Here is a 27,975-nt window from a genome sequence, read left to right as displayed (position 1 = left end):
TGAGGTCTTACCCTGAAGACAACAATAAAAGACATAATAACAAAAAAGAAAACAATGTTAAAGCAACACATGATTATTATTGGCATTAATTTAATAATTTGCCTTTGCTTGTATGAAAACACAAAGTCACATAAATTAAAATTAGCACTTAAAGCCACTTCTGTATAAGCAGAATTTGAAAAATTCTGACTTAGGCACCCCCCAGTGGTACTATCAGAGTAGGCACTGTAGCAGATTAAAGGGATAGTTCAGATATTTTGAAGTGGGGTTGTGTGAGGTACTTTTCCATAGTCAGTGTATTACCTACAGTAGACGGTGGTCGGCACAAATTTGGAGATGTGGTAGGAATACCGGTGTTGGAACAACAAGGTACTGCTGTGGGTAGGGTCAGCAGCAAAACATATTTAGGCCACCTAAAAAAGATTCACCTAAAAAAAATCAATATCATTTTAAGGGTATGCTATATTTAGAAAATTTTCATCACTTTACCTTTGCTGTCAGACTGCCTTTTCCAGTGTTTTTGATGTTATATAAGGCAAACACTACAACAGGACTCCACTGACAAAATCATTTTAACTCCCAGAATACACTTAGTTTGTTGGTGTCGTGTGACTTTGATCTGAAACAACCATTTCTGATGAAAGCAGCTGTAGACCAGCAACTCCTGTGTTTCTGCAAGGTTAAAATTAATGTTTTTGGTAATATGCTCTGGTGGCTTTGGAGAGCATTATTTCACTTGCACGTCAGTGGTTTCCTGTCAAAAAAAGGCCTCTGATGGTAAAGTAGAGCAGTGAAAATGTTCTAAATATAGTGTGCACTTAACCTGGTATTGAATTTTGTAAGTGGCTGAAATACATTTTGTTGCTGACACTGTCCACAGCAGTTCTTTACTTAGCTTCCTACACTAGTGTTGCTGCTACTTCTCCAAACAGGGGGCATATCGACCACCATCTACTGTAGGTAATCGACTGACTTCATAGAACACCACCATAAAATCTGAATTATCCCTGTCATGTATTCTTTTCTTCTGCCAAGACTACACAAGTTTCACCAGGATGGTACATCTTCTCAATTTATGCATACACTATTTCTACACAGTTTCTTTCAATGAACAGTCTAATGTCTAAGGAATTTTGAAATTACATAAAAGACATACTGATAGGCTATATTACAGTATTTTTATCTGTCTACATTTCTGTTTCAAGTTATAAGCATCTTATCAAAGTGTGTCAAGTGCTGGATTTAAAATGAAAAGCTAAAATGTACATGAAAGCCGTGATATCTCTGCAATATACACCAAAGCTGATACCCGCCGAGAGGGATTTGAGCACACAGAGGCTGGGATTTTTACAGTTTCACACCTGATAGAAATATGTCAGATAATACTGCCACATTTACCTCAGTGTTCTGCCTGGTCATTTGTTCAGGATTATCTGATACCTACCTGCTGAATGCAGTAGATGTACCAAGGTCAAGGAGGGTTTGGTTTTCTCTCTCTATCTCTTGTGCCTTAGCTGTATCTTTTTTCTCCATTTAATTTTCAGATTCAGCAGATGTTGAGTCTCTGGGCCAGGACAGTTCTGATGAGGAGAATGAAGAGAGGGAGGAAGAGGAGCACAAGGCAGAAGTGACAAGTATGGACGAGGCTCTGAGGACAGTGACTGGAACTTCTGACCACAGTGAGGAGGATTTCCTCAAGCAGAACTTTGAGACGCTGGCAGAGAGCTGCACCATAGGTAGGGGAGGTCAAACACTGACCTGCAACTTTAAAGGAATAGTTTGACATTTTGGGGAAATAGCTTATCCTCTTTTTTGCTGACAGTTCAATTACAAGATTTATTTCACTTAGGCCTTGTCCACCAATAAGGAACTGGCCCAGTTCCAGATCATTTCCATCAAAACAGATTAGTTTTGAAGCTGTTAAGTCATAGCTGTTGTAGCTGTTTTCCCTCGTTTCCAGTTTTTATCCCAAGCTAACTGTCTCCTGGCTGTAACTTACTCTAACATACAGCGATTAACAAATTTATTAGACCACCACCCAATGTGAGGTTTATAACACAGCTGCCCTACATTAACAGCATTGGTAATTACCAAAATCATTTTAATGTTTCTGTAATGGTTAATACACCAGTATATAGAAGCTCTTTAACCAAAATGATATTTTTTTAATGCTAAATTATTATTGTTATCCACGAATTTTCAAATTTACTGTTCTACAAAAAAAACTGAAAAAACAGTAAAGCACATTATTATTTCTTGATTAAGACGTGAAATTTTAGTTATTTACTTGCATTCCTGAACAGAAAAATTAGTTTTAGTGGTTGAGTGTTATGCGTGATTAATTTCTGACTTCTCAGAGAAGCCCAGTGAGCCGGCTCAAATTTGGGTATAAAAAGGTGAATTCAGTTCCTGTTATCAAGGCCAAATGAGGCCATACAAAATATTAAGTTTTTTGGTTATTATGTGTGAAAAAGGACTATTTAGTTGTTTCAGTTTGTTATTTGCCAAATAAATAACAATAAAATTTTTAGTTTTAAACAGGTTTTTCAAAGATTTCTAAAATATTTATATTTTCTTGTTTTTATGACAGGTGGTCTAATAAATTTAAGTACTGTATATAAATAAGACTGATATCAATATTTTAATCTAACTTTCCACAAGCTCTTCTCACAAAATGGTGAAGTGGTCCTTGAAATGACCTCACATGCAAACAATATTGATTAGCCTTTCAGTTTCTGGTCCACTTTCTGTTACTCTTTCATCACTGTGTTTTTTTTTTGGTCTCTCTCTGCCACTGTCTCCATTTTCCTTTTTGTTTTTTGTCTAACGCTTGATGTCTGTCCACAGCTGAGCAGAGCAGAGTCCCTCGGCTCAGTATGTCTTCACGCTTCCTGGCCAGAGGACATAATAACAGGTACTGTTGACCACTTCAGACCAGTGTGGACTCACAGCTATAATTACAAACCCGTGTGGACTCACGGACTCTGCTCTGCTAAACCATCTGTGTACCGCTCTGATCTAGCCAAGCTGTCAGATTGAAATGACATTGTTATCTATGTTTGGATGATTTTACAGTATACATGTAGGAAGACTTTTTTTTTTTTTTACCTTTGGAGGTTTTTACCTTTTTATCTGTGTTAACAATAAATATGCAAAACAAATTATGATAAATATGCTTATTTGCTTTCTTGTAAAGAAATATGTTAATATATAGCTGTTTCAAGTCTTTGAGCTAAGCTAAGCTAACTGGCTACTGGCTGGCTACATATTTGTGAGACTGGTATCAATCTTCTCCTCTGAGACGTTGAGAATTTAATGTATGACAGATGTTTGTTCTTTTTTGTTACAGTTATATGTTCTGAATACATTATAAAATACCGCTATACAGTAAATATATAACTACAGTGAGCAGGTATTTAGCTTAGCACAAAGACTGGAAACAGCCTGGTTCTGTGCAAAGGTAATAAAAACTGTTCACTGTTCAAAAAATTTACTTATTAACACTTATATCTTGTTTTTTCTCTGTACAAAAACTAAATTCTAAAACAAACATGTTGTGGGTTACTCGGGGTAATGAGCTGGACTAGTTCTTGGTCAAGAGCAGAACATAGCCAGTAACTTGCTGTTTCCAGTTTTTGTGCCAAACTGCTGACTCTAGCTTCATATTTAGAGTACAGACATTAAAGTGGCTTTTCATCTAACTCTCTGAAAGCAAGCAGATTCGCATATTTCCTCAAATGTCTGCTGTAGAGGTATACATTGTGTGTTTTACTCACCAACTCCCCCTTACCTTAAGAATAACATAATGCCGTCTTTCTGTGTAGGAGCATGCCTCTGTTTGCCAAAGTGCATGGAAAGGAACAAGGCAGCCACTCTGCTAAGCCTCCTGTGTCAAAAGTACGGCCCTTGATGGAAGACTGCACAGAGAACAAGACCCCTGTGTCCCCTGGTTGGAGTGAGGGGCCAAAGTAAGATTTGAAAACACAGACTAGGAGCTCCTGCAGGGGGTTTATTTTTAGACAAGTGCTGCCTTGGCAGACTTGGATTAATGAATCATAAATGCCAAATATCAAAAAAGCACAAAAGGTACTCTGTTTGCAAAAACAAATTACTATGAAATATTAATAAGTCCACATGGCGAGAATGCAACATAACACAAACTTTCCTTAGGGCACACAAGGCTGCAGTATTTGGGCAGTTTTACACTGTTTACCACAAGTACAAGTATATTTCTGCAGTGACTTGCATATTAATAATGGATAAGGGTAAACAAAACAGAGAGACTAAACTCACATCCAGAGTAATTATGCACATGCAAATCAATTAGACCAATAAACTAGAGTGTAGCCAAAATGTTGCACAAACACAAAAAGAAAATTAATCAACACAACAGATACTTACTCTGCATGACTGAATTTTTGTGTGTTAAGTGATTTTAATGCTACTGTTTCGTTTCAGCAGCATCAGTGCTCCAGAGAAAGACTGTGCTCCCACCCACAGACCCCTGAAGAAGAAGACTTCAGGGTCCCACCTGTGGAGGCTGTCCAACCCTCCATCCAAAGCTCCTCTGTTGTCAGACAGAGCGACATGTTTACAGAAGTCACACTCTGCCCAGAACCTGGCCTCAGACCGTATGTTTCATCATGATTCTGTTTATTTATTACTATATGTTTTGGTAACACTTTAGAATAACCAACATTAATAAATAAATGGATAGCTAAAGGTACTATGTGGAGTTTTTTACTGATTTTGAAAGGTTTTCTTAATACTGATGATGTGATCTACATGTGACCTATGATCTAAATGAATTAACAAGATTGGCTGTTTCTGTATGCTTATTCTTAATGTCTGCCATTCTTCTGCAAATAAGATGAAACAATCCTGTGTTTACATTTTCCAAGCCAAAGTTACTGTGAGTTGTATGTTAGCCAGTTAAAAAGAGGCCATTTTTATTGAGATTTTTTTTTGTAGTAGGTTATACTAAAATTAAGTTATAGATGCATTACACAGTATTTATTTACCATTTACAAAGTATTTTAGACATCAGTCACAATTAATTAGCATTTCATCGTTTGTTAACAGTGAAATAACAATGTTTAACTATCCATTTACTGTGTATTAATGATGGTTATTACAAAGTGTTATGTTACTACTAGTTACTAGTGTTATTTTCTGTCATTTCTGTAATAGTCAGATTATTCAGTGAGCTACATTAGTTCCATTGGCTGTACTTTGTGAGACATTTTAATTGCCTCAAGAGTGCATTTTAGCATAACTTATATGGGCATCTTTTGTGTTACATGCCAGATAAGTTAGTCTTACCGTGGACAGTTACGTGGAATTTGCATGATAACCATTAACTATTTATAAAGCACCTTTTAAAGTAATGTTTCTAAAGTCCTTTGACAGACACAACAAGAGCAGGATACCCAAGAGGCGATATAACAACTGAAATCTAAACAGTAATGTCAAATAAAAGCTAGATCAAATTAAGGTTAATTTAAAACTCTGAAGCAAAAGATGCAAAAACATTGTGGAGAAGAGATAAAAACAAAAAGAAGAAAAAACAAATAAATAGAAATAAAACTTTAAAAAATATGATTTCTAAAAGTCATCAGGTATTTAATAAGATTTCTTTCTTTTTCTTAAGTGTGTTTATTGGGTTTTTTAGGGACTTTTGTGAACACACAGCAGTAACAAAGACTTACACAATCAACATTAATAATACTTGGAAAAATATAATGGAAAGAACATTGTATTGTTAAGTACAATGTGTAGCTGCTCTTCATAATCATAAGCAAGGCACAAAAAAATAATTCAATTAAAAAATTCATGAACTGTCCTTTGGAAAAGTAGAGTAGGCAGGTCAAGTATTAAAGAAAAAGAAAAAATGCTCTATGATTATCTTATGCCAGTTTGCTTTAGAAGGAGGTTTGTCATTCATGCATGACATAAAGATATTATTTCTAGCAGTAGATGCAAGGATGCTGTACAGCCTGCTGGAACTAGCACCAACAATTACATCTCAGCTCAGATGCCCAAGAAGCAAAGAAACCATGTACCATACTATTCCTATACAAAGCTGCGCTAAATATTTTTTCCTTATCTTGCAAAATATCCATCCAATATCTTTGAATATTGGGACAGGGCCACACGCAGAGTGTAGGTCCCCACTGAGGTTTTACATTTTAGGCACAAAGATGAAAGCTGGGGCTTAATTTTATGTCTGCAAGCGGTGCAAGATTTTAAATTCAAACAGTCTAGTACAGTTGTACACAGAAGTCACATCCCATTTATCCTCATCAATATTTGCACCAAGTTAATTTTGCCATGTCTGTGCAACATCCTGTACAATTAATAACAATTTTTCACATATTAATTAACATTTCTATATGTTTCCTCCAGCTCCTCGCTCACCTGTGCCCTCTAGTGACGGAAGGGAGTCATGCAGGAGACCTCAGCTGCTCTTCTTGGATCATGACACTCCCAAGCCGTCCTTCCACTTTTCTTCACCCTCCACTGGTTCTCCACAGTCTCCGCAGACCCCCCTTCCCTGGGAAAGCCCCAAACTGAAGCCCCAGCACTCTTACATGAACCCCACTGCCAGCTCCATGGCCAAAAGCAGCCGCTCCTCCTCGTTAGGAGACGGCATCCAGATGGGCACTCCATCGTCCTCCCCCCCCTTCCCCAGGAGCAGGAGGTCATATGGGGAGCTGGAGGTCGACCGTCCGCTGCTCAGCTCGTCTCCTGTCACCGCTTTGCCCTTGGCTGTCTCATCAGCATCGTCCCTCTTGTCATGTCCTCCTCTGTCAAACAGTCCCTCCCCGACTCCTCCCCATCCCACAGCTGCAGTTTCACCCACTCCTTTTACCCAGAACGTCCCGCCCTCTCGCATTCCGCTCCCCAAACAGCCTCTCAGCCCTCGCCGTAGCCTCTGCCTGGAGGTGATGTCGAGCTCAAGTTGGTCTGGAGGTTCAGCGAGGGCTTCTACTCCCACCACAGACCCTGGATATGATGTTAGACCTGCTCCAGAACATCAAGGTTAGGCAGCAAGCCATGCACTGTAAATGTGATGTATAAACATGCACAAGTAAGGAACTAAAAAGCAGATTGTCTGTAATTTTGTGCTTATCTTGTTGTCTTCAGCACTGGTCAGACATCTATCTCTGGGTTTGGAACCTGCTTTGCCAAGTTCACTACCAGTGAGGCACAAGAGAGACTCAGTTTCAGAGAGGTACAGTTTTACACCACTTCTAAACATTCAGTCTGGGTTTCACCAACAAAGATTAATTAAATCTAAGATTAGCTCTAATCAGAGTTTAGCAAAATAGGTTTAAAATGAGTAAATCCAGCAGAGCTCTGTTGCACAATTCAAAACTAATCTCTATTCAGTGAATCCAGGTTTTATGATGTAGGCTGAAATTAAATAATTTGATCAATATGCTTGCTTACCTAAACTAAAATAAACAGATAGATCAATAAAAAATCAATTTGAGTGCTGTTGGACCTAGTAAGTATATACATATATATATGGATCACAGTATAAATTGGAGTTTAAAGTTTGGTGCAATACAATTGAGTTTAATTTAGGCTTAGAGTAACAACAACATTGAGTTTTAAAAAGCTTAAACTTAAATCTTTATTCATTTAAAGCTAGTTTAAAAGTTTGGTGCAACATAAATTAAAGTTGAATCATGATTTAATTGGGGTCAAAAATAAATTATTGTGGGAACAACCCAGCCTTAGCTACTACCCCTGTTAGGCAACAGTAACCTGTTTCACCATGGCTTTATTTTGTTTTTGCCCAAAACAAGAAAATACAAATAAATTGTTAGTTTTACTAGTACATAGTTTTCATTAGTACATTGTAATAATTTAATATAAAAAAATACCTAATGGTCTGATATTTTTTGGGGCCCCTGTCAGTCATGGGCTCTTAGAATCATCCTAACTTTCTGCCCCTGCCGAATTCTCAAAACTGGCATGAACACAGTAACTGACACACATTTCTGACATTTCCTCCCAGTGCCAAGGAGCCAGGACAGGTGGCTGTAGCCAAAGAGTGCCCTCTGCTGCCTGAACACGTCCACACATCCTGTGCTGACCCACAACCAGGTCTGTCCTCTTAGCAGAACTGTCTTTTTTTAGCAACTTATCAGCCACCGCCACTCCTCCTCTTCGTCACTGCATTTCTTCACACTCCTCACCCTCAGCCTTCTGGCTGCCTGTCTGTCAGTTTCCCTGTCTGTCTCACGTCTGTGTCCACCTGCTGTCATCACTGCAATTAAATGAGTGGGTCCACAGATGAAGGGACATGGAAAGTTTTGAATTCTACTCTTTTGGTGAATTTTGAGTTCTGTTAGCAGAGGAACATAAGGATCACAATATCAACCTGAGTTTGTAAAGATACTGTATTACTACTGCTAGTGATAATTAGAATTATGAAAAACACTAATATACTATTTAATTTTATGCTCTGATAAATTGTTCCTCTGCTAAGTAAAGTGCCACTGCAGGTTGTTTTCCTCTCATTGCTCACTTACTCAGTAAATAAAAGTATCAGAGTAAAGAAAGGATGAGATGAATCTTGAAATGACTTCTTCATCCTGTTCTTTGAGCTTCTCTGCCTGTTGTTTTGTGGATGATAACCGCTTCACAAAGGCAACAGACTTCATTCCATTTCAATTTGAAAACACAGAAACCATAAATGCCATTTAAGCGATATCCAGTCCACATTTGTACCTACAACTGTGTTTTTGCTGGAGGATATAAACTGTGAAATCGTTTTTCTCAGTTTCACAGCTCACACAGCTCCCGCTCTCTCCAGCTCTGTGCAGCAGCAGCCTCCTCATGTGTTGTTTCTTTCCTGCCATCAAGTTTATTCTTGTTTTTTTCTTTTAACGCTCCTCAACCTTTTGCTCAGTGTTTACTATGTACCTACTTCGCTCAATAACTGTGTTTGTGTATCTGCTGTAGAGTTTGTGCGTCCGATTTGCTGCATGCTGTGCTGTTGTTGAAAGAGTCCTTCTCTCTGTCTCTCTGTCTTCAGATCACTCAATCACCCTGGAAACTTGTCGGCAGGCTGTTACTGAGCTGAACTACAGTCTGAGGAAAACCATCATGCTCTACACTACGGTCAGTGAATGTGTGTATGTATGTGTGTGTGGAAAAATGAGATAGAGGGGAGATGGGGGGTTAAGAGAGCGTGAAAGGAAAATATATCTGAAAGAAAGAGAGAGAAAAGAGAGATAGGGAGGATAAAAGGGGAATAGATAGAGATCATTTCTCACATATTACATGCCTGTTACTGCCGCTACTCTCTTATTGTTACAAGGGTGTATATGTAGATAGAAAATACTATTGATATTTATTTCAAAATCCTGCATTTTCTTATAATGAACTGTTTGGTCTGTTCGGTTTCTTTTACTTCTATGGATACTGCAGTTTGTGGTGCAATTTGCTCATGTTGTCACCTTTTTACTTAATTATAGGGCTGAAACAATGAGAGCATTAATGAATTAGACACTGACAGAAAATTGTTCTACAACTATTTTGATAATCCATTAATTGTTCCAGTTTTTTGAGCAACGTTTCAAACGTGGTTCAGTTTCTCAAATGTGAGAATGTACTGCTTTTCTTCATCTTACATGTTAGTAAACTAAATATCTGGGGATTTTGACTGTTTGTAGGACAAACCAACAATTTACAGGTGTCAACTTTGGTTTTATGAAGCACTTGTTAAAGGCTGCAGCTGACTAAAATTTTTACAATCTAATAATCTGCTGACTATTTTTCCGATTAATGTTTGGTCCACTGGTGTTCTGGTGCTCTTAATTTATGTCTCAGTGTTTTTAAGCAGCCTGTCTGGCAAAGGATAAATGCCCTGTGTTATCACCAGTGACATGTAAGATTAATCTTGGATAATTGTATATGCATATACACATATGGGCCAGCAGTATTTGTGCAGTGTGACTTAACTTCTGCTTCTTTGAATTCAGAGAGCTAGGATCATTATGAAATCCACATTAGCCACAGAAGAGCTGAATTTTCCAATCAGTACTGACCTACAGACTATAGAGTGAGACAACTGCATAATTATGCATTTCTAATGGAACTCTTCCTTATTCTTTAGTCCATCCACACATTAAAACTGGACAACATTTTAAGTAGTCTATTGGCCAGTCTGGCCATTATAAACTGCCTCTCTCTTATAAAATGAATATTATTTTATAGTCATGTAACACAAATTGCAAATGTTACTAGTCCTACACAGGTCCAATACATAAATATAATATATATTCATGAGGCAAACATGGCATTTTATTCAGAGATTAGTTTGTTTATCAGGTAATTTTTTTTTCCTTGGACAGCAAAGCAAAGGCATGACCCACAATGCTCGGGCTCTGACTTTCTAACCGATCATCATCCTTCATGGCTACTTCTAACCAAACTGACCAAACAAAGACAACAATTAGTAGCCAATCAGAGACAGAGTAGGGAGGGTTATGGTAGGTATATAGACTGTGCACTATACACCATTGATTTGGTCTATAAAATGTCAAAAAATAGTGAAAAATGACTATGACAAATTCCAAGGTGATGTATTCATATGTGCGTCTTTTGTTCTAAAAAAAAAAAAATCCTCATGTTTGAGAAGCTGAAACCAGAAAATATGTGGCAGTTTTTGCTTGAAAAATGAAATGAAATGAATGAACACGTTTTTCAATTAATTTCTGTTGACTGACAAATTGATTACTTATAAACAAAAACTTTGATTAATCTATAAAATAACTGTCTGATTCAGATTGATAATAAAAACAGTCGTTAGTTGCAGCCCTATCTGGATAGAGTATTAGGGCCAGGCATGAGGGAAAACATTGGAAATTGCATTTTGAGAATACAGTCAACCTAAAATTCTCATTTATTCTCCTGATTTCTATTTTATTGTCAACATTTCGATTTTGTTGCCATAATGCAAAATAAAATCTTCCTCCTCTGATTTATTTTTTTCTTATCCCTGGCACTAATACTGAGAGTTTGACTTCATTCTCAACGTTTTGAATTTTTTTTTTCAAAATGCAAATGCAATATTTAAAAAAATGTTCAAACCTTTTTTTCCTTAATGTTGCATTGTATGGACCAACATACTGTATAGTATAGTTTGATGAACAGCTCAAAAAATGAAAAGACACAGACAGTCTGTCAGTCTGTCTGCATGTCTCACTGCTTGTCTGTTTTTTCACGTTTGTATTCAATAAAACCAGGTGTTACAGTCCGGCCAACAGCAGAGCGAAGATCAACTAGAAATGAGGAGCATCCTGTCCAAGACGCTGCTGACGGTCAAAGCTGAGCTGGACTCTCTGCCTCACCCGACTTCCCAGTGCGACGGGTCCCGAGTGCAGCAAGATGTCGGAGGTGGAGAAAAGGCCCTGGCCCTGCTGGAGCAGTACGCTGAGCTGCTGCTCAAGTCTGTGGAGAGGAGACTAGACACCAAGACTTGAGATGGACTGATGTTTGCTATGTGTACATACAGCCAGTATATAAGCCAGACATACAGAAGCACTGTGAATTACACATTTGTTATTTGCACAGAGATCTTTTGGAACTTTGTTCTTGGGCTGAATGCAGATGAGATGTTGTTGTGTTTGGAGAAGCTGAGAGAAATGAATGTTGAGTATTATGCACTGAAAAAGAGAGTAAAAGTGTTGCCTTATTTTTCAAGTTGCCATAGCTCTTCTTTGCCTGTTTTCCACTTTTCAGATCAAATTTCATAAGAATAAGTAATGAATCACAGTTGATGTAAAGGGAGACACCAAGAAAGACAAACGTGAAATTATGTGAAGATGTCAGGCAGTCAGAGGGGTCAAAAAAAAATCATCCTGTGGTATTAAATGATTGTGCTAAAGATTGTTGTGTTTTGGTAAGGGTTATTAAGTCTAAATCTTCAAAGCATCTCCTAGAGAGTGCAGACTCATAATTCCACTCAAAAATCTAAAAATTCAGGAACGGAATAATAATGGGTGATATTTCGATCCAATAAAAATGTAAAATGTGTCAAGGGCAGTGTCACAGCAAGTAACAGAGCTATTCAAATCTTAAAGATTTATGCACTAGGGTGTTATGAACACTCATGGAAATATGTAAGTCAAATTTGGAGAAACTTTGTGCAACATCGTGTGTGCAACTTTCATATTCTGGCCACATGGGTACACATTTTAAGTTCATAAAGTATCTAAAAAGCAAAGTCCTCTAGGCAACAGAAATGTAAATTTCATAACAATTTTTCTTTTTTTTTCCATCCAATTGAATGCTTGAATGTGACACCCATGATGAGCTTTACACTGGAAATCATAAACCAGACAAATTCAGACCAAAGTGCTACACAGATGGACTGCTACCTAAAGATGGATATATATATGTTTAAGTGGGCGGGTAGAGGAAGTGAAATTAAGATGTTAGGGGAGAAATGGTCATACTGAGGAATGAGGTAAGTGTCAGATGACAGACGAGGCAAGATGTTTGTTTTGGCTGTATAATTCAGATTTTGTGCCAATGGTGTCTCTCTAACTGCAGAGTTCTGTAACTATAACTATAGAGCAGTTTCATGGCTTTATGTATTATCATAACTAGTCTGTTCCTTGGTCTTAATGTGCATTTGTGCATTAGTGCTGATCATATTTCTCTGAAAGAGATTATTCTTGATACTGTAACACAGTTACAAACTGTTGCACTGTTCTTCTTTAAACTCTCTTTAAAAAAAAAATAAACAATGGAAACATTGAACCAGATTTATCACTGATCATTTTATTTAAGAATCATTTAAGAGTTAATAGAACCCTGATAGACATCAGTGTTGGCTCTTGGCAATATAGATACATACAGTATATAATTCTCAGTTAATGGCAATTTCATAACATAAAAATACTGCACAATAAATACAATAGCAGTAGCATTTTCATACTTAAAAAAGCTCTATGTATTAAATGGTTAGCTATGTGGTAGAGGGAGTAGTTTTAGCTTATTGTGGCATACTTTAGGATGAGCTCAGCTCATATCAATATTAATATTACATCATAAACTGACACTCTTATTTGTTTGATTTATTAAGCATCGTGATCCATAAATTGGAAAGTTTAGTTCCTGCAAGATGTAGCCAATAGACAGATTGGTATGTCTTTTTATGTATTTCTGCACATATGCACTTACACACTCACGTTCATCATTGCCATGTGTTAATTCATGTACTGTGTGAGTAATAGTGTGCTTTCTATGGAAGTGTTTCCACATTGACGTAAGTGAGGACAACATCGTGCAGGATGTTGATTCTGTCGATCTGGTTGAGCTCTCTGACGCGGTGTCGGAACTCAAATTGCGGGATGTTGTTCACCGCCACCCTGAACGACTCATGAGTGCACAGGATCTTCATCTGGAACACAGCAGGACATGAATAACACATTACTGACACATTAAGACTGATTTGGCTTACATGCAACGCACATTTAGGAAGAAAAAGAACTTAATCACAAGTTTAATCATATTCAGAGTCACTCTTCAGGGTCAAATCTTCTAACTGGAGTAACCATTGTATAATTGGGATGATTTCATAGCAGTGCAAGTTCCAAAAACAAAAAGTTACTAATTGAAAAATACAAAGTGAGACTGAAGGAACCTGACTGTTAGTGCAGTCACTAAACACAGACACAGAGACTGTGTGACAAAATTAGCTTTCAGATTAGTAACATCTTGCCAAAGCTTGTGAAGCATAATTGTTATTGATGTTATTGAGCAACAGGAGACCCCCACTGACCTCCAGGAGCCTTCCTGCAGTACAGCAGCTCCCTTATCTAGGACCCGCCTGCATCTTTTCCAAACGTTAGCCTGACGTTAACCATGAGAAAGTGACCTGCAGTCAGTTAAATGCACCATGTGTAGCATTCTGAAACATTAACATATCACTGCAAATTTCTGTAACACTTTCCGAAACGGTCAGGTATATAATGCATTATACACACAATCATAAGACCTTATAATGCATTTACAAGGCTTCATAAAACTCCTTATAAATGTTTAGAATCATGCACGACACTTAGAACAAGGTTTCTAAAGTATTATAAGTTGTGGACATAATGTATTATAAGTGCAGCATTCATAATGCTTTATAGCTCTGTGCCAAAGTGACAACAGTGTTTGAAAGGAGACTCTGAGTCCTGGGTTACACGCCACATTATCTCATTTACAGTCAGCTGATGGTAGCAAAATGCTAACTAATTTGCTAGCTAACAGGAAACAGGAAAAGGAGAAAATTGACAGATGTACCAAATTTGTTCAATTGTTATAGGAGCACAGAGCTAAGGGGGTGGGACTTAGGAAGGTAAATCGGTACTACCTGTAAACAGAGCTGTTGCTTTATTTAAAGCTCTAAAAGTCATGCTATAGCATATTATTGATGTTTATAAGACATTATTCCATATTAGAATTCATAATCTGTTATGAAATGTCAGAGCAGTTCTCTATGTGTCTTTATAACTGGCTGAAGTTATAGTGGTTATAATGTGCTATGTAACCAAGATGAACTTATCTACATTATGTCCCACACTTGCAATACCACATACACCTTGTTATAAGTGCACGTGTGATAATAAACCTTTAGAAAAGCCTAATAAATGCATTATAATGTTTTATGAATGTTCTTATAATGCATTACAGAAAGAAAGTGTTGCCCAGAGTTCTTACCACAAACAAATGAAAGCTGGTTAAAACGATTAGTGCCTTTCTGTTTATGTCATTTATCTGTGTTGTGAAGTGTGTGGTAAAGCAACAGTGGATTAGCGGCGGCAGACACTGACACTTTGCTGCAGGTGGAACATGTGGAACTATTTCCCACTACGATTCCTTTTAAAGACTCACCTCAAATGGGCTCCCAAGAGCGAAAGGGAATGGCCCCTTCAGGTCTCTCTCCTCAATACCCCAGCGCTCACCCAGTTTGTGGTTACGGACCACTACCTGTTTGCCCCCCTCACTGAAGCGGGGGTTGATGTGAAAGGCGATGTCGTTGCCTCTCAGAAAGTTCACAGTGAACCTGTGGAAAACCAAAGCTGGTTTATGGACTTTCATTGACTTTTGTGTACAATTTATCTGTCCTTCAACAACTTGCATATTTTAAAATTGAGTTATATGATCTTAAAGGCATTATGTGGTATTTTCAGAAAAGCCTTGTCATTAATGACACCAGTGGTCACCAGTTACTCAGGAGTGTGCTCCTTTGGATTTCCCCAGAAAAAACACCCTTCCTTTACATAGAAATCAGTCCACAGGCTGTTAGAGGCAACCAAGAAAGTTGGGGAAGGTTTCATTTTATACATGACATTGCAATCAAAACAAAGCGATTAACACATGTCAATTGCTTTGCATAGTACCTTTAAGAGTATATGGGACAAAGAAGGGTTCAGAGGGCAATCCAAGCATTGACATATACAGCTTACATTTTCGCATTAGGTTTGACATTGCCTAAGATGGTCATCATCATCTTGTCGTAGACTCCTCGAGCCAGGTTCAAGTTGTATGGCACACTCTGAAGAACAAGAGTGAGAGAATAACATGAAAACAACCTGAACTGTAAAGCAGCTAATGCTCAAACACATGTACATATCCATCAGTACTTTTGCATCAGTGCTTATCCATCTCTTAGACTGGGTTGCACCAAAAAAGATTAAGTTAATCTAAGACTAAAACTAATCAGCAAAGCCAGATTTAAAAATGAGTAAATCCCATTTTAAAATTAAGCAGAGCTCTGCTGTCAAATTAAAAAGCAACACTACAATCTCTATGTAAATCTAAATTTACTGATGTAAACAAACATTAAATAGTTCCATCAATATGGAGGTGGTTGCTTACCCAAACTAAAATAAACCGGATTGCTAGATAGCTAAAAAGCTTACAAAATGTCACATTATTTGCAAGCTAGCTAATAACTAGTTTGCCTTGTTTGCCTACTTGTGATGGCTCGGCTGAGATTTCTCCTCAGATTATCAACTAGAGTGATAAAAGATGCTGCATGAAACTCAGTTGGGTTGAGCTTCACTTTGAGGAACTTTTGCTAAATCCATCTCAAAAAGACATTTTTCATAGTCATAGTCATTTTAAATAGGAATTTAAAGTTTTGGTGTGGCAGAATTAAATGTAATCTTGGTTTAGAGTAAAAAACTAAGTTTTAAAGAGAGGTTTAAATGTAATATTTGTTAAATTTTAAGCTAGTTTAAAAGTTTGGTGGATCATAATTTTAGGTTAAACCATGATTTAATCAGGATAAAATAATCCTTATTGGTGGAACCCAGCCTTCCTGCACATTAGCAAAGATGATTGTCAGATGCATTCTTTGACTCACAAGAGGTCCAGATGTGGGTGGCAGCCAATGCGGAGACATGACAGATGGATTCTGTCCAGGCCATCCGGACTGACCAGGGTTATAAGGCCATCCAGGGTGGGCAGGCCACCCCGGTGCACTTGGATGGACGCCCGTGCCAGGAGCAGGTGCTGGGACTGGGACTGGAGTGTGACCTGGAACCTGAGCAGGGACTTGAGCTGGTGGCTGGCAGGGCTGGCACTGGGATCCAGCAGTGCCTGGCCAGCACGGCTGACAGGGCTGCCCCGGAGTCAGAGCTGGAACTTGAGCCGGAGCTGGTGCTGGAGCTGGAGCTGGAGCTGGGACTACAGGTGCGGCAGGTGCAGGGGCTGGTGTCAGGGCTTGAGCCGGGGCTGGATATGAAATGGGCGCAGGGACAGAATACGGAGATGGTTGTGTCCCAGGCCAGCAGGGTGTGTTTGATTGGCCAGTCCAGCAGGGGGCAGGCTGGGTGGGTTGTCCTGGCCATGCAGGGAACCCAGATCCAGAGGGTGGCAGGTTGGGGTAAACGCTGTTTGCCTGTGGGGCAGAACCAGACGGGCAGCTGCCACACAGAGCGTCAGAATGCTGAGAGGGAGGAGGAGAAGAGGGAGGAGATGAAGAGAGAGAAGGGTCAGGGGCCACTATATGGGGAAGAGAAAGGGTTGACAGGATGGAGGACACCAACTTGCAGTTGCAAACATTGCCGTTTGACATAAGCAAGATTTAAGCATTTACATTTAGATGGAAAAGGTGGAGAAATGGTTGCAATGATTTGTGTCTTTCTTACCGGTGTAGAGACCTGATAATTTGATGAAGTACTTACATCCATGCTGCCTGCCAGAACAAAAACATGTTTATTTTACAGTTTTTATATCACAAACAAGTCTCAGAGGAAAGAAATGAGACACTAAAGACAGAACAAAAATAGAACTTAGTATGTAATCACAAAAGAAAATGGAAAAAAAATATGCTCTAACCCTAACCATCTAACAAACTTAAACTAAAAAGCGGATTTTTAATTGAGGTAAAGAAATATATTCTTCTTAATCTTTATACAAGACAGAGAACATGTACTGCAGTCAGACTGATGAGCTGCAGAGAGAAGAGATAGTTCTCCAGGTGACCACCAGAGGACTCTACAGCTTTTCAAGATGTCACAGTATCAACAAACACTGCAATGGATCATCGTCTGTCTCCATGTAGATATATATTGTTCACTGAAACTCACTGGCTGCCATGGAATGTACTAATTGAATGATGACCATAGAAAACACCCTGACTCATGCAGAAACATAATGGCATATTGATTCAGGGACATATGAATGACTTGTGTGCACTTAGAGAGGAATGTGCAGTGACAATGACTCTTTGGTGTCAAGACCAGACCAGTAATAGGTAGTTCTCCTTGTGACAGCAAATTCAATTACTGTTACTACATTTTTGAACCACCTAATCTTTCTGTTTCATGCTTCTTATTGATGTTTATTAATACCTAAGAAATACAGTTCAAACTTTCCTATTTATTTTAGTTGCAAAATGTGTCTAATGATTTAAAACTGAATTGATGAAATCACGTTATAATATTCCAATTGGTCCATTGGTTCCCAACCTGTTTAGATTAAGTTTAAATTGTTGTTTAAGTTTAGATTATTTTTTTAGATATAAGGTTTTAAAAAAAATCTTGCAGGATAGGGGCAAACCTGAAGATCTGCTCACAATTCATTCATATTACCAAATGAATAAATTTCCTGCAGATATTAAGTCACTTTCTGTTATTTCTACAATTAATCTCTTGTTTTGTACTGCTATCGTTATGCACTGAATAAGATATGACATATTCATAAAATATGACACTTAGTCAGGGGTCGTCAGTTTACTCAATGATGTAAAAGGAGTTCCTTAAGGAAAAAGGTTGGGAATCAGTTTATATTCATCAGTTCATACAGATGAGTGCCTTGCAGTAACCTTGTTACTGATACCAATCAACCAACAGCAATCAAACTGATAGCTTCATACATACATGCACATAAAGAGAGATTATATTCTTATATATAGACCATTTTAGGACCCAGTTGTTTAGTCCACCATTGCACTGTACACACCTTTCACTCTATGGGACAGTGGCCCAGAATCCAGACTAAGAATGCTTTCTTTTCCTGGAACTATGAAAACTTTTTTGTTTCTGATCCATAGAAACATAAAATCCTATACAAGCTGCAACAGATAAGATTCAGAGTGGAAGTTACCTTTTCTTGTCTTTAATCCTCAGGTGCACACAGGAGCTGCTGCAGGCTGTGGTGTAGTTTAAGTTGGATCAGTCAGCTGGTTGTCAGGCACATCGAAACACTCTTTTATAGCCTCAAACCCTCTGACTCTTCACTTGGCCACTCCTCACCTCATCACTCCACTGCCAGAACAAAAATGCCACACCCTCACATGTCACAAAACATACTGTAAATAAAATATATGTTAGTGTTACATTTTTAAATAGGCAACTCTTTTTTTGTTGAATTTTTTCATGTTATCTTTATTGCCTTTTCTCAAGGAGAATGCACTGTAAAAATATTGTACAGGAATCATCTAATCTTTTCTCATTAACTTGAATATGCAGATTTTATTTTGTTCAAGTTAATTAAACTTAGAAATTTCTAGTATTTATTTACAGAACACTTTAGAACTTATAAACTTATATACTTACTATACTTATAGTTATTCTTACTATACTATACTTACTTACTTATATAAAGTTCTAATAATAAAAAAAACTCCCCCTCCACAGCCAGAGTAACTTTACTGATTTTATTAAAAGCGAGCGCATTTTGGCCGTAGCTTTTTCAGGTTCACTCAGCAAAATTACATGAGTATTCACAGGTGTGACAATTACACATAGATCACGCAACTAATTATCACAATTATCTCATTTCAATATTTTTTTTTAAATGAACATTTATCCAAAGAGCACAACGATTTTACACAAAATTACATGTATCAAAAAATAGCCAGATTAATAGAGATACAGGAATTACACCATTTATATCAATTAAACCAGTACCATTAAACAACTGTCTGAAAAGGAAATTATAAAATTCTTTCTATAAATCTTTTGTAATTTGTAATTTGTGTAAATTGTGCACATGCAGGAGGTATGGGAGAAACACATTGTTTTCTTTTAATAAAGTCACATTAAAGTCAGTTTATTGTGCAGTGATTTATTTTGAGAGTTTAGTTATGAGTTCTTGTAACATGTTTTGACAAAAAATGATGAGTTGAATGTATGTATTCACAGGGAATTTGTCCCCCCTTAAAGCGACAGTTCACCCAAAAATGAAATTTCACTCAATATCTACTCACCCCTGTGAAAAGTTCATTTCAAGTCATGTTCAAGTACAAAATTACCTCAACTTGCCTTTTCAAATTCAGTCCGCCTTAAATTTTAAGGCAGTCCAGATTTTAACAGTGTGCATTTTGAGACCTCAGTTGGTAATGATGTTATGTTTCTGTCATCATGATGGTCTAATCAAATAAAACTGAAGGAAAAGAAACTGGAAGAGATAGTGATAATCAGATAGTCAAATGCGAGGTTTGAAACAAATCAAAACGTTGCAACGTACAGACTTAATGTAGAGAATGTTAAATTCTCCACCAGATGACATTCCCTGTCTTTACCTTAATAAGATCCACTGACAACACACTGACATGTTTATGTGCTGATGTGGTCCACTTTACTGTGGAGCATTAAGTCATGGGACTCATGCCACATCTGTCTCAGCCTTGCAGAGTAACACAATTAAAGGAGATAGACAAAGAAGTCAGGCCTGTGCTGCGTTCTGTATGTTCCACTGACTCACTGACAGCTGAGGAGTCAGACATTACTGCCTGGTTCACCCTCAGGTTACATTTCTGCAGTGGAGGTGTTCAAACTTCAGATTTCATATTTTTCTCTGACCGATTGTTGAATTAATTTGCAATGACAGAGCTAACTAACTGTCCGACCTCTTCTAATGTTAAAGTAGGGGAGACTGGGGACGCTTGCAACACTTTTTAGCATTTCTGTCAGCTACTCAGAGACCAGACTAGACCAACCAAATCTATTTATCAAACTCACATCTGCTAAGGATCCATACTATTTAAAGATGTTTACATGTGAAATATCATTCACAAATTTTATTTGAATGGAAGAAGTCATATGTTGCAACTGACCCCAACCATGGGGACAGTTGCAGCATGTTAAAAATACATTAAATTTCACTATGTAGGGCTCAAGTACTGCTTTCTCAAAGGACTCAGAATGTCATTTTATTTTATTCCTCCAGTTGAATCACATTTTTGAGGGGCTACACAGGTTTGAAAACTTACTAAACTTGGCACATGTGTCATTTGTAAGAAATTATGTCTGATGTGGGTTTTGGCAATGAGCTTGGCAAAATGGCTTGCCCACTCCCTCTAAACAACAACCCCCCGAGCATGTTTCACCTACATACAAGGCACATTTATCCGTAGGCTCACGTATCATGCCAAGACCTTGGAGTCAGAACCTAAACCCAACAAGAAATTGGTCTTTTTGAATTCAGTGATCATTTTGGCTATTTCCAAGCCTTGTATTTTAACAAACTCCTCCTACAGAATTAATCAGATCTACTTCAGAATAGTTGTGTGTGATCTAGACTGCTTTGAGATCAAAAGTTAATGATAGATCCAGCTGTCATTGAAGGGTTCGGCCATAGTATGGTGTCAGATTTTGATGTTAAACTTCCAAAAAACTGGAAGCTGTTGTAACTTCAGTGTAAATGGTCCAATCTGCCCCTAACTTCACATGTTAGATAAGAGTCCTGGCCTGAAGACATCTTGATGATGCAGGATGACAGTCACCAAAACTGTTCAATCAACATCATTCTTCTTGATAAATGACTTCCGCGTAGGATACACCAATGTATCCTTGCTCTGAGCTCCTCCAGAAGCCTCCTTGCTCCTTGTCTCCTCCAGTTGCATTTAAGCAAATGGAAGATCCTTCATCACCGCAGAGGGGAGACGGCTTCTGGGTCGATGGAGGAGAGAGGAGACAAGGTGGCAGAATTCAGTGTAATGAGAAGCACCCATAGGCTAAACCCAACAGGAAGTCAGCCATTTTGAGCTTCATGGTCAATTTACTCACATTGAGTGATCCGATCGGCTTCAAAATCAGTTTGTGCCATCTAGACTACTTTGTGATCAAAAGAGAATCTCACATTTGTGATCGCAGGGAGAAACACACCTACTTTGAAATATTATTTTAAACGTTTGATATCAACATGTGTTTGGATTTGCACCAATATCACCAGGCTTTTCAAGAAGGTGATTAAATGAATAAAAGGTGGAGGCTGAGTTTGCACACTCAAACATATCAGCCACCAGTGGAAAACTTTGAAAAAATAGTATTTTGACAGAGAAAAACATTCCCTCATTCAGAGAACGTTCAGCATTAATTTGAACACTGATTAATGTGAAATGGCCAAACTAAAACACCTTAAAAAAAATTAATTTAAAAAAGAATGTATTTAAGTTTTTAAAAGCTCATTGAATTGATAAAATAAACTATTTTTTGTTCTTAAAAAGTGTCTTCATTTTACAGTATGTAATTATTCTAGTCATTAATTTATAGTATTAAAATTAATATGGTGATGCTTTTTACAGCAGTTGAATTTGTGTTGTGATAAACAATACAGTACGCTGATTATTGCTGTAATAACTATTACAGTACTGTGATTATTACTGTCATAACAATTACACTACTGTGGTACTGTGATTAGATTTACTGTAATCATACTGTGAAATTTATTTACAGCAACTTACCAGCTAATTACTGCCAGTAAGTTACTGTAACTTTTACAGCATTCTTGTTACAGTGTAATATTGCCTATTTAAGGAGTAATGGCTGACATGAAATCAATTATCAGAAGTTAATAGATGTAAGAAATAGTAACAAATCATCTCTGACATGGATTTTTTGCAAAATAAGTTGAAATACCTTGTTAAAATGGCTTACATACAGCTCTACACGTGCCTTCATTTATGAATATGCAAATCCCCCCCAACCCTCACCTCTGCCCCTGCAGAGCAGCACCTGGCCTCTCTGCTGTACTGGATCTATAAGATCATCAAATGTCTGTAGCATCACTGTCCTGTCAGAAAAGTCAGAAAACATCCTTTTTTTCCAGCTTTGTGGATTTAAAAGTACAGTATTTGCCACTGGGAGGTAGTATAGAAGCGTAAAGTTGGATGCCGGTATTCACCTATCTGAAGATTCTACACAAAAATCCTTGCAATAAGTATTTTTTGTACGTTTTTCTGTTCTTTAAAGATCTACTTATTCTTTGACCGACAGATGGAGCAAACTGTTTGAAAGGAGGAGGGATTGTAGTAGAAGCACTGGAGTGTCAGGTGTGACTGTGTGGCAAATGGTTGACGTGGCTCTCCAGTCAGTTCGGAGGGCCCCTTAACAGAATTTTGCTTAGGGCCCCATGGAGGTCAGGACCAGCTCTGAGCCCAGATGCTTTAGAAAAGTAACCCGTCTTCTTGATTACCTGAGGGGTCCGTTCTGACCTCTTCAGGAAGGTGGTAGCATGATGCCAACTGAGTTATGCACATTTAAAGCCTCACTGTCTCTGTTATTTTTAATGAAAATAGGCAACAACATTGGGAGCAAGAAGACCCCTGTCTGATCCCGCATTTAACCCCAAATCTTTTAGGTCTAACAGAGCATGTGCAGTATGAGTATCATCACTCCAGCATCTGACTGAAGAAATAAGACTTGGTGCAACTGTCCCCAGTCCACGCTATTCCTTCTGGTATTTTTGAAGCACTAAACAGGAGAGATGTCAGCATCAGACTTAGCCAAACAGAGCTACACATAATCATCCAATAAATCTCCATGGCAACAACTTCATAACAAACGACACACATATTTGGATTCACACAGTTGCACTGGTTGTCCTCACATCATTATTAGATTAGGCTTCATCTGAATTGAAAAATGTCAGAAACTGCAGAGCCTCTCAGAATGCTTAGACTTAATCCTCCAAGAATTCTGCTCCTGACATTTATGCAACTGGGTCTTTCATTTTGAACTCTGTCTGGGCATAGAGAAAAACATCTTTTATATACAGTATATAATGTATGCAATTCACTGTAACTCTGGCAGTCAAGCTTGACCTTTTCCTTTTCTGCAGGTGACTCCTTAGAGTTACAGATAACTATTCTGTTGTTGTTGTGTCTGTCACCAAACACCTACACATTTTCTAATTACAGTTTATTGTGCCTTACTGAAACCAGTAAGCAATAGTACTATTTTACCAACGCTAAAAAAACAAAAAAAACAAACAAAAAAAAACAATAGTAAAACAGTTTGCATGGATTTTTTAAAACTCCTTTTTTGTGTTTTCATGTTGATAAACATACAGTATAAACCTTAAAAAATACATTTTCAAATCATCTTGGTAGCTGAAAGTCACCACTTTCATTAGTCAGCGAACTTTGTTGCATGTCATGCCTCTCATTCTCCCCCATCTTCAATCTACGGTGTGTCATATGTGGACACTATTCTGCTATTAGTTCAAGAACAACAATAGTTGTTGGTACTGTATGTCTACTGTTATTGTCTATAATTATCTCCACCAGGTGGAAGCCTGGAGGGGATCATGCGATCACTTGTGTATGTATGTGCTTGATCAACAGACCTGAGCTTGTCTGCAGGTAATCTCACATACTACTACTGGTCCAATCAGCCTAATTTTTTTGCACACATTCATGACTGTATGATGAAGGATGTCTTGAAAAACATTTTTTATGCCTCCTCGCTGGTGAGAGCCGGCCAGAGGCATTATATTTTCAGGTCGAAAATTTCCCAAAACTGTCTACTAGGATAGTAGCAACGCTGGAGTTTAATGTCTTACATCTAACTAGTTACATGTAATTAAATTTAAAAACTAAATGTAATTGTAGTCCCTTACAAAAATTGTCATTAAATTACATTTACTGTGGTTCCATCTGCTCTCTCTGAGTGTAGTCTTCTAGTTTGAGTTTGAGTTTAATTGCTCTTGTATAGTTATTATATTCTTATTTTTATTTTACACACAAATAATTATTTATTTCCAGTTTTCTCTATTCTTTTTCTAAAATTATGTTTGTCTTTGTGCTGCTGTAACGCCCGAAATTCCTCTCTGAGGGATTAATAAAGGTGGCACACCTTAAATGGATATTTCTCTAATGTTGTTTCTCTGTTGTATTTTGTTTTGATGCTGTATGGAAAGACCTAACATTACAAAAATCCCACTGGAGTATTAGTCTATGTACTAAAACTGTACTATACTGTGCTATATCTTCATGTATAATAAAGGTGCGTGTGAACACACACACACACACACACACACACACACACACACACACACACACACACACACACACACACACACACACACACAATCCCCCTCATTAATTCTTCATGAATGTATGAGAGCACCCTGCAGCCTGACCTAGGGAGGCCAGCTGTGGCTCTCAGTGCCACACATTAGGCAAGTGAAGGGTGTGGCCACGTTGGACAATTTGGGAATTTGGAGCCTCTGGCTTTGTGTGTGTGTGTGCGTGCGCACTTGTGTTTGTGTGGCAGCACCCAAATCTGTTCAACTGTGCATCTGGGCTGATTAGATCCTAATGTCTCATCATCTCCTGTAAGCTGTTAAAAGGCAAATTGTGTCGTTCCTTTATTCTTCTTTTAAAATGATTTTTAATTGTTTCCAGAATTAAATGATAAACAGACAAATGTTTGTCATTTGGTCACACACAACAGGAACTATTGTGTATTACAGCAAACAGTGAAATCTGTGGTAAAATGTAACGCCAGTAATTATATACTTTTCCATATATTTAATAAAGGTTATGTTTTCCAGTGTATCAAATCAGGCTGATGTTTCACACATGATATTTAAAACTGCATGATATTTATAAGTATGACTTAAAGCTGCACCAGTCATGAATTTTTATATTAACAATGGCTCAAATGCTGATGTAAAATGTGACTTGGGTCATTATGGTCACAAACTCAGAGAGAATTATCAACCACCTCTGCAGTTCCACTCAGTCAGCAATGTCTTTCAGTTTTACTGTTTTTCAGTCTCATTGGTCTCATGAACATTATTTTCAGGTGCAGCAGGAGGCGGTTTTAAGAGGAAAAAAAAATCTCCGATAAACCCACAGGGTCACTACCTGCTCAGCACCAAAGAACAGACTGACTGACAAAGTTAGCAACTAGGTGGTGAACACAGTGAAGCATTAGCTGCTAAAGAGCCAGATATTTACCTCAGGAGTTGGTGGAAACCAAAACTGAGCAAAAAGAAGAGTGATTATTCCCTTAATGGAATCACTGTATTGACTCATCTACAATAGAAATTCTGTGTGTTACCCACCATATTCTCCAGCCCAGTGTCCAGGTTTTCGGGAATCACAAAATGAGGCGTGCTGTGAGGATGGTAGGGAATTGTTTTGCTTGGGCTGCATATTGTCAGAAGAGTTGTCTTGCCAAGAAACAATCCAGAACATTTGGTTCATGGTTTGTGTCCAGGTTGGCCTGTCAGCCTGTCAAGAGCTGGAACTGGCAACACTTGTTTCTTCAACCCTTCTATGCAGCACTCAACCCAATCTGTTCTTACTGAATAACATGATTTCAAAAAAGTTGTAATAGAAACATCATGCGTGTGTAGCAAATATAGCTCAAATAGTGATTTAAATAGTAGAGCAAATTGCAGTGCTTCATTTGAGTGGATGTTCACCATGTGGTCATGACATATGTTGTCTGATGGGAGAGGGAGTAATGATGTCACTTCTTGTAGGAGATCTCCTTTTGTAGTTTCAACCAATGGGAGAGTTGAGGGGAAAGGAGGCAACCGTGAGGCGTGCTGCTGTTAGGCAGAAGAGAGCATCCTGGCAGGAGCAGGGTTTTCCAAAGCGACAGCGGTGGCATTAGTGTCTGATAAGCTCTGGGCTTTGTTCCAACACTCGTAAACTGTAACCTCCATACCTCCCTTTTTCCCCTTTTCCCCTCCTCTTCACCACTTCTATCCTAATAAAGGTTGATTGGAGAATAAAAGAGACAGTTCTACAAGGTAATTCCCACATTAGTAAAATGTGAGTGCTTACCTGTGGTCAAAGGTGTGGTTTTCAGAGTCTTTTCAATAACCTGTGGCTGTGTGTCTAAAGAGGCTTTTACGAGTGAACAGGAGAGATTGAATCGAAGATAGTGTGTAAGAGAGTGAGGGAGATGGTTTCAAAGAAAGCAATATTGCTACAGTTGCCATGGGGACAGCACAGCAGCATGTTTTTGCAAAGACCTGAGTGTGTTTATTTGTGTATTTTTTGTATTTTTTTTATGTGCTAAAATTATCATCACATCTGGACCACAATGAGATTGATGTAATATCACAAAGGAATACATTATTCGCACAGAGATGTTGTGGCTTATGTTTCAGACATAGCTAGCAGGCACTACTACAACTTACATTTGGATGCACTGTAGTAACCTGTGTGCTCCCACAATCCACCACTAGATGGAGGTGTCAAATTCTCACAGTGGGGGTATTAATCATGTGGTAAATCCTCCTCATTCCATGAAAGGCAATAAGATTGTGTGAGTCTCTAATCTATGGATATATCTGGTCAGCTGACTCCTTCACACACATCATAACAAACTACAGTGTGTGACATGAGCAGCCATAAGGCAGCATAAAGATCTAATGAAGCACTGTAAACAATGAAGATAACATTCCACCCCAAATGTTTGGAGTGTAATAAGCCTCTGAAAAGGGAGGCTAAAAAGTTGTCTAAATAGTTTGTAGTTTTCTTCATGTGTTCAGTTTTATTTTTATTCAAGTTATTTCAACTTAAAATTTCTATTTTCAGAGCATACATTTACATTTGATTCAAAACTCAGAAATCTAGTAAAAGCAGTTGCCTTGGAATTTATGAAATTATTCTTTCTTTTTTATGTTTTGAAGAAAACATATATGATAAGAACTTGCTGTGTGTACACACTGTGTGCAAGCTAATTTTTTAAAGTTCAAACTAATTTTTACAGTAAAATTTTAGTGGTAGGAGTATCAAGGAATCCAAACCACTTCTGATCTTTATCATCCAAATATGACTAATTCCACTGCCTCTGTGTCATCAGTGTCCCAAAACTTTGAAGGAACTTTTCAATGACACATTTAAAGAGGGGGGCTAGTTTGCATCTCAAAGATATATTTTGGGCGAAGTCTCACAAACCTTTCTTAAAAAGTTATATGCTTCATCTTGGAGAGGTAAAAAGATCTACAATCAATCAACAATAATATATGTAGTCCACTTACTAAAATGCATTAGCAGGCGTTCCCACCTTCCCCCTCCATGTGGCTATATGAGAAGGATACATGTGGCTGTCTGTAAAGCCCATAATAAGTGTAGCACTGCCTGGAATAGTCCTGAGCTGAAGGGGTGTTCCCACTGCTTACAGTCCTGGCTCACATTTCCCAGGGGGATTTATGGGTGGTAGGGAGGCCACATGGGAGACAGAGCAGGCGAGGACAGTG

The 27,975-nt window shown here is 38.0% G+C and overlaps 2 protein-coding genes across 5 annotated transcripts in view; one reads left to right on the top strand and one right to left on the bottom strand.

Annotated features, from left to right (window-relative positions):
• LOC146314153 (mitogen-activated protein kinase-binding protein 1-like) overlaps positions 1-11,730 on the top strand; it is a 36,388-nt gene extending 24,658 nt beyond the window's left edge. The window contains exons 25-33 of the mRNA XM_084736907.1: positions 1,545-1,736; positions 2,848-2,914; positions 3,825-3,968; positions 4,459-4,631; positions 6,406-7,041; positions 7,147-7,234; positions 8,027-8,115; positions 9,050-9,135; positions 11,265-11,730. Coding sequence (XP_084593033.1) covers positions 1,545-1,736; positions 2,848-2,914; positions 3,825-3,968; positions 4,459-4,631; positions 6,406-7,041; positions 7,147-7,234; positions 8,027-8,115; positions 9,050-9,135; positions 11,265-11,501 — 1,712 coding nt within the window. The 3' untranslated portion in view covers positions 11,502-11,730. The remainder of the gene's footprint in view (positions 1-1,544; positions 1,737-2,847; positions 2,915-3,824; positions 3,969-4,458; positions 4,632-6,405; positions 7,042-7,146; positions 7,235-8,026; positions 8,116-9,049; positions 9,136-11,264) is intronic.
• A 1,053-nt stretch (positions 11,731-12,783) lies between these two features.
• On the bottom strand, positions 12,784-18,711 carry LOC146314152 (uncharacterized). Of its 4 annotated transcripts, XM_084736905.1 has the most exons (6): positions 18,631-18,711; positions 17,172-17,218; positions 16,385-16,969; positions 15,483-15,571; positions 14,908-15,079; positions 12,784-13,426 (listed from the first exon to the last, which is right to left on the bottom strand). In XM_084736905.1, the coding sequence occupies exons 2-6, from the start codon at positions 17,211-17,213 to the stop codon at positions 13,268-13,270; spliced, it is 1,047 nt and encodes a 348-aa protein (XP_084593031.1). In that variant the 5' UTR covers positions 17,214-17,218; positions 18,631-18,711; the 3' UTR covers positions 12,784-13,267. The 4 variants fall into 4 exon arrangements, with proteins under 4 accessions (XP_084593031.1, XP_084593032.1, XP_084593029.1 ...); XM_084736906.1 differs by lacking the exon at positions 18,631-18,711 and having other exon boundaries at positions 17,208-17,218; XM_084736904.1 differs by lacking the exons at positions 17,172-17,218; positions 18,631-18,711 and adding an exon at positions 13,808-13,878 and having other exon boundaries at positions 13,288-13,426; positions 16,385-17,140.
• Between the last annotated feature and the right edge of the window lie 9,264 nt (positions 18,712-27,975).

This window comes from Lutjanus erythropterus, chromosome 15 (assembly GCF_056507025.1).
Source record: "Lutjanus erythropterus isolate fLutEry1 chromosome 15, fLutEry1.hap2, whole genome shotgun sequence".
Classification (NCBI taxonomy): domain Eukaryota; kingdom Metazoa; phylum Chordata; class Actinopteri; order Lutjaniformes; family Lutjanidae; genus Lutjanus; species Lutjanus erythropterus.
This window is presented reverse-complemented; position numbering and strand designations above follow the sequence as displayed.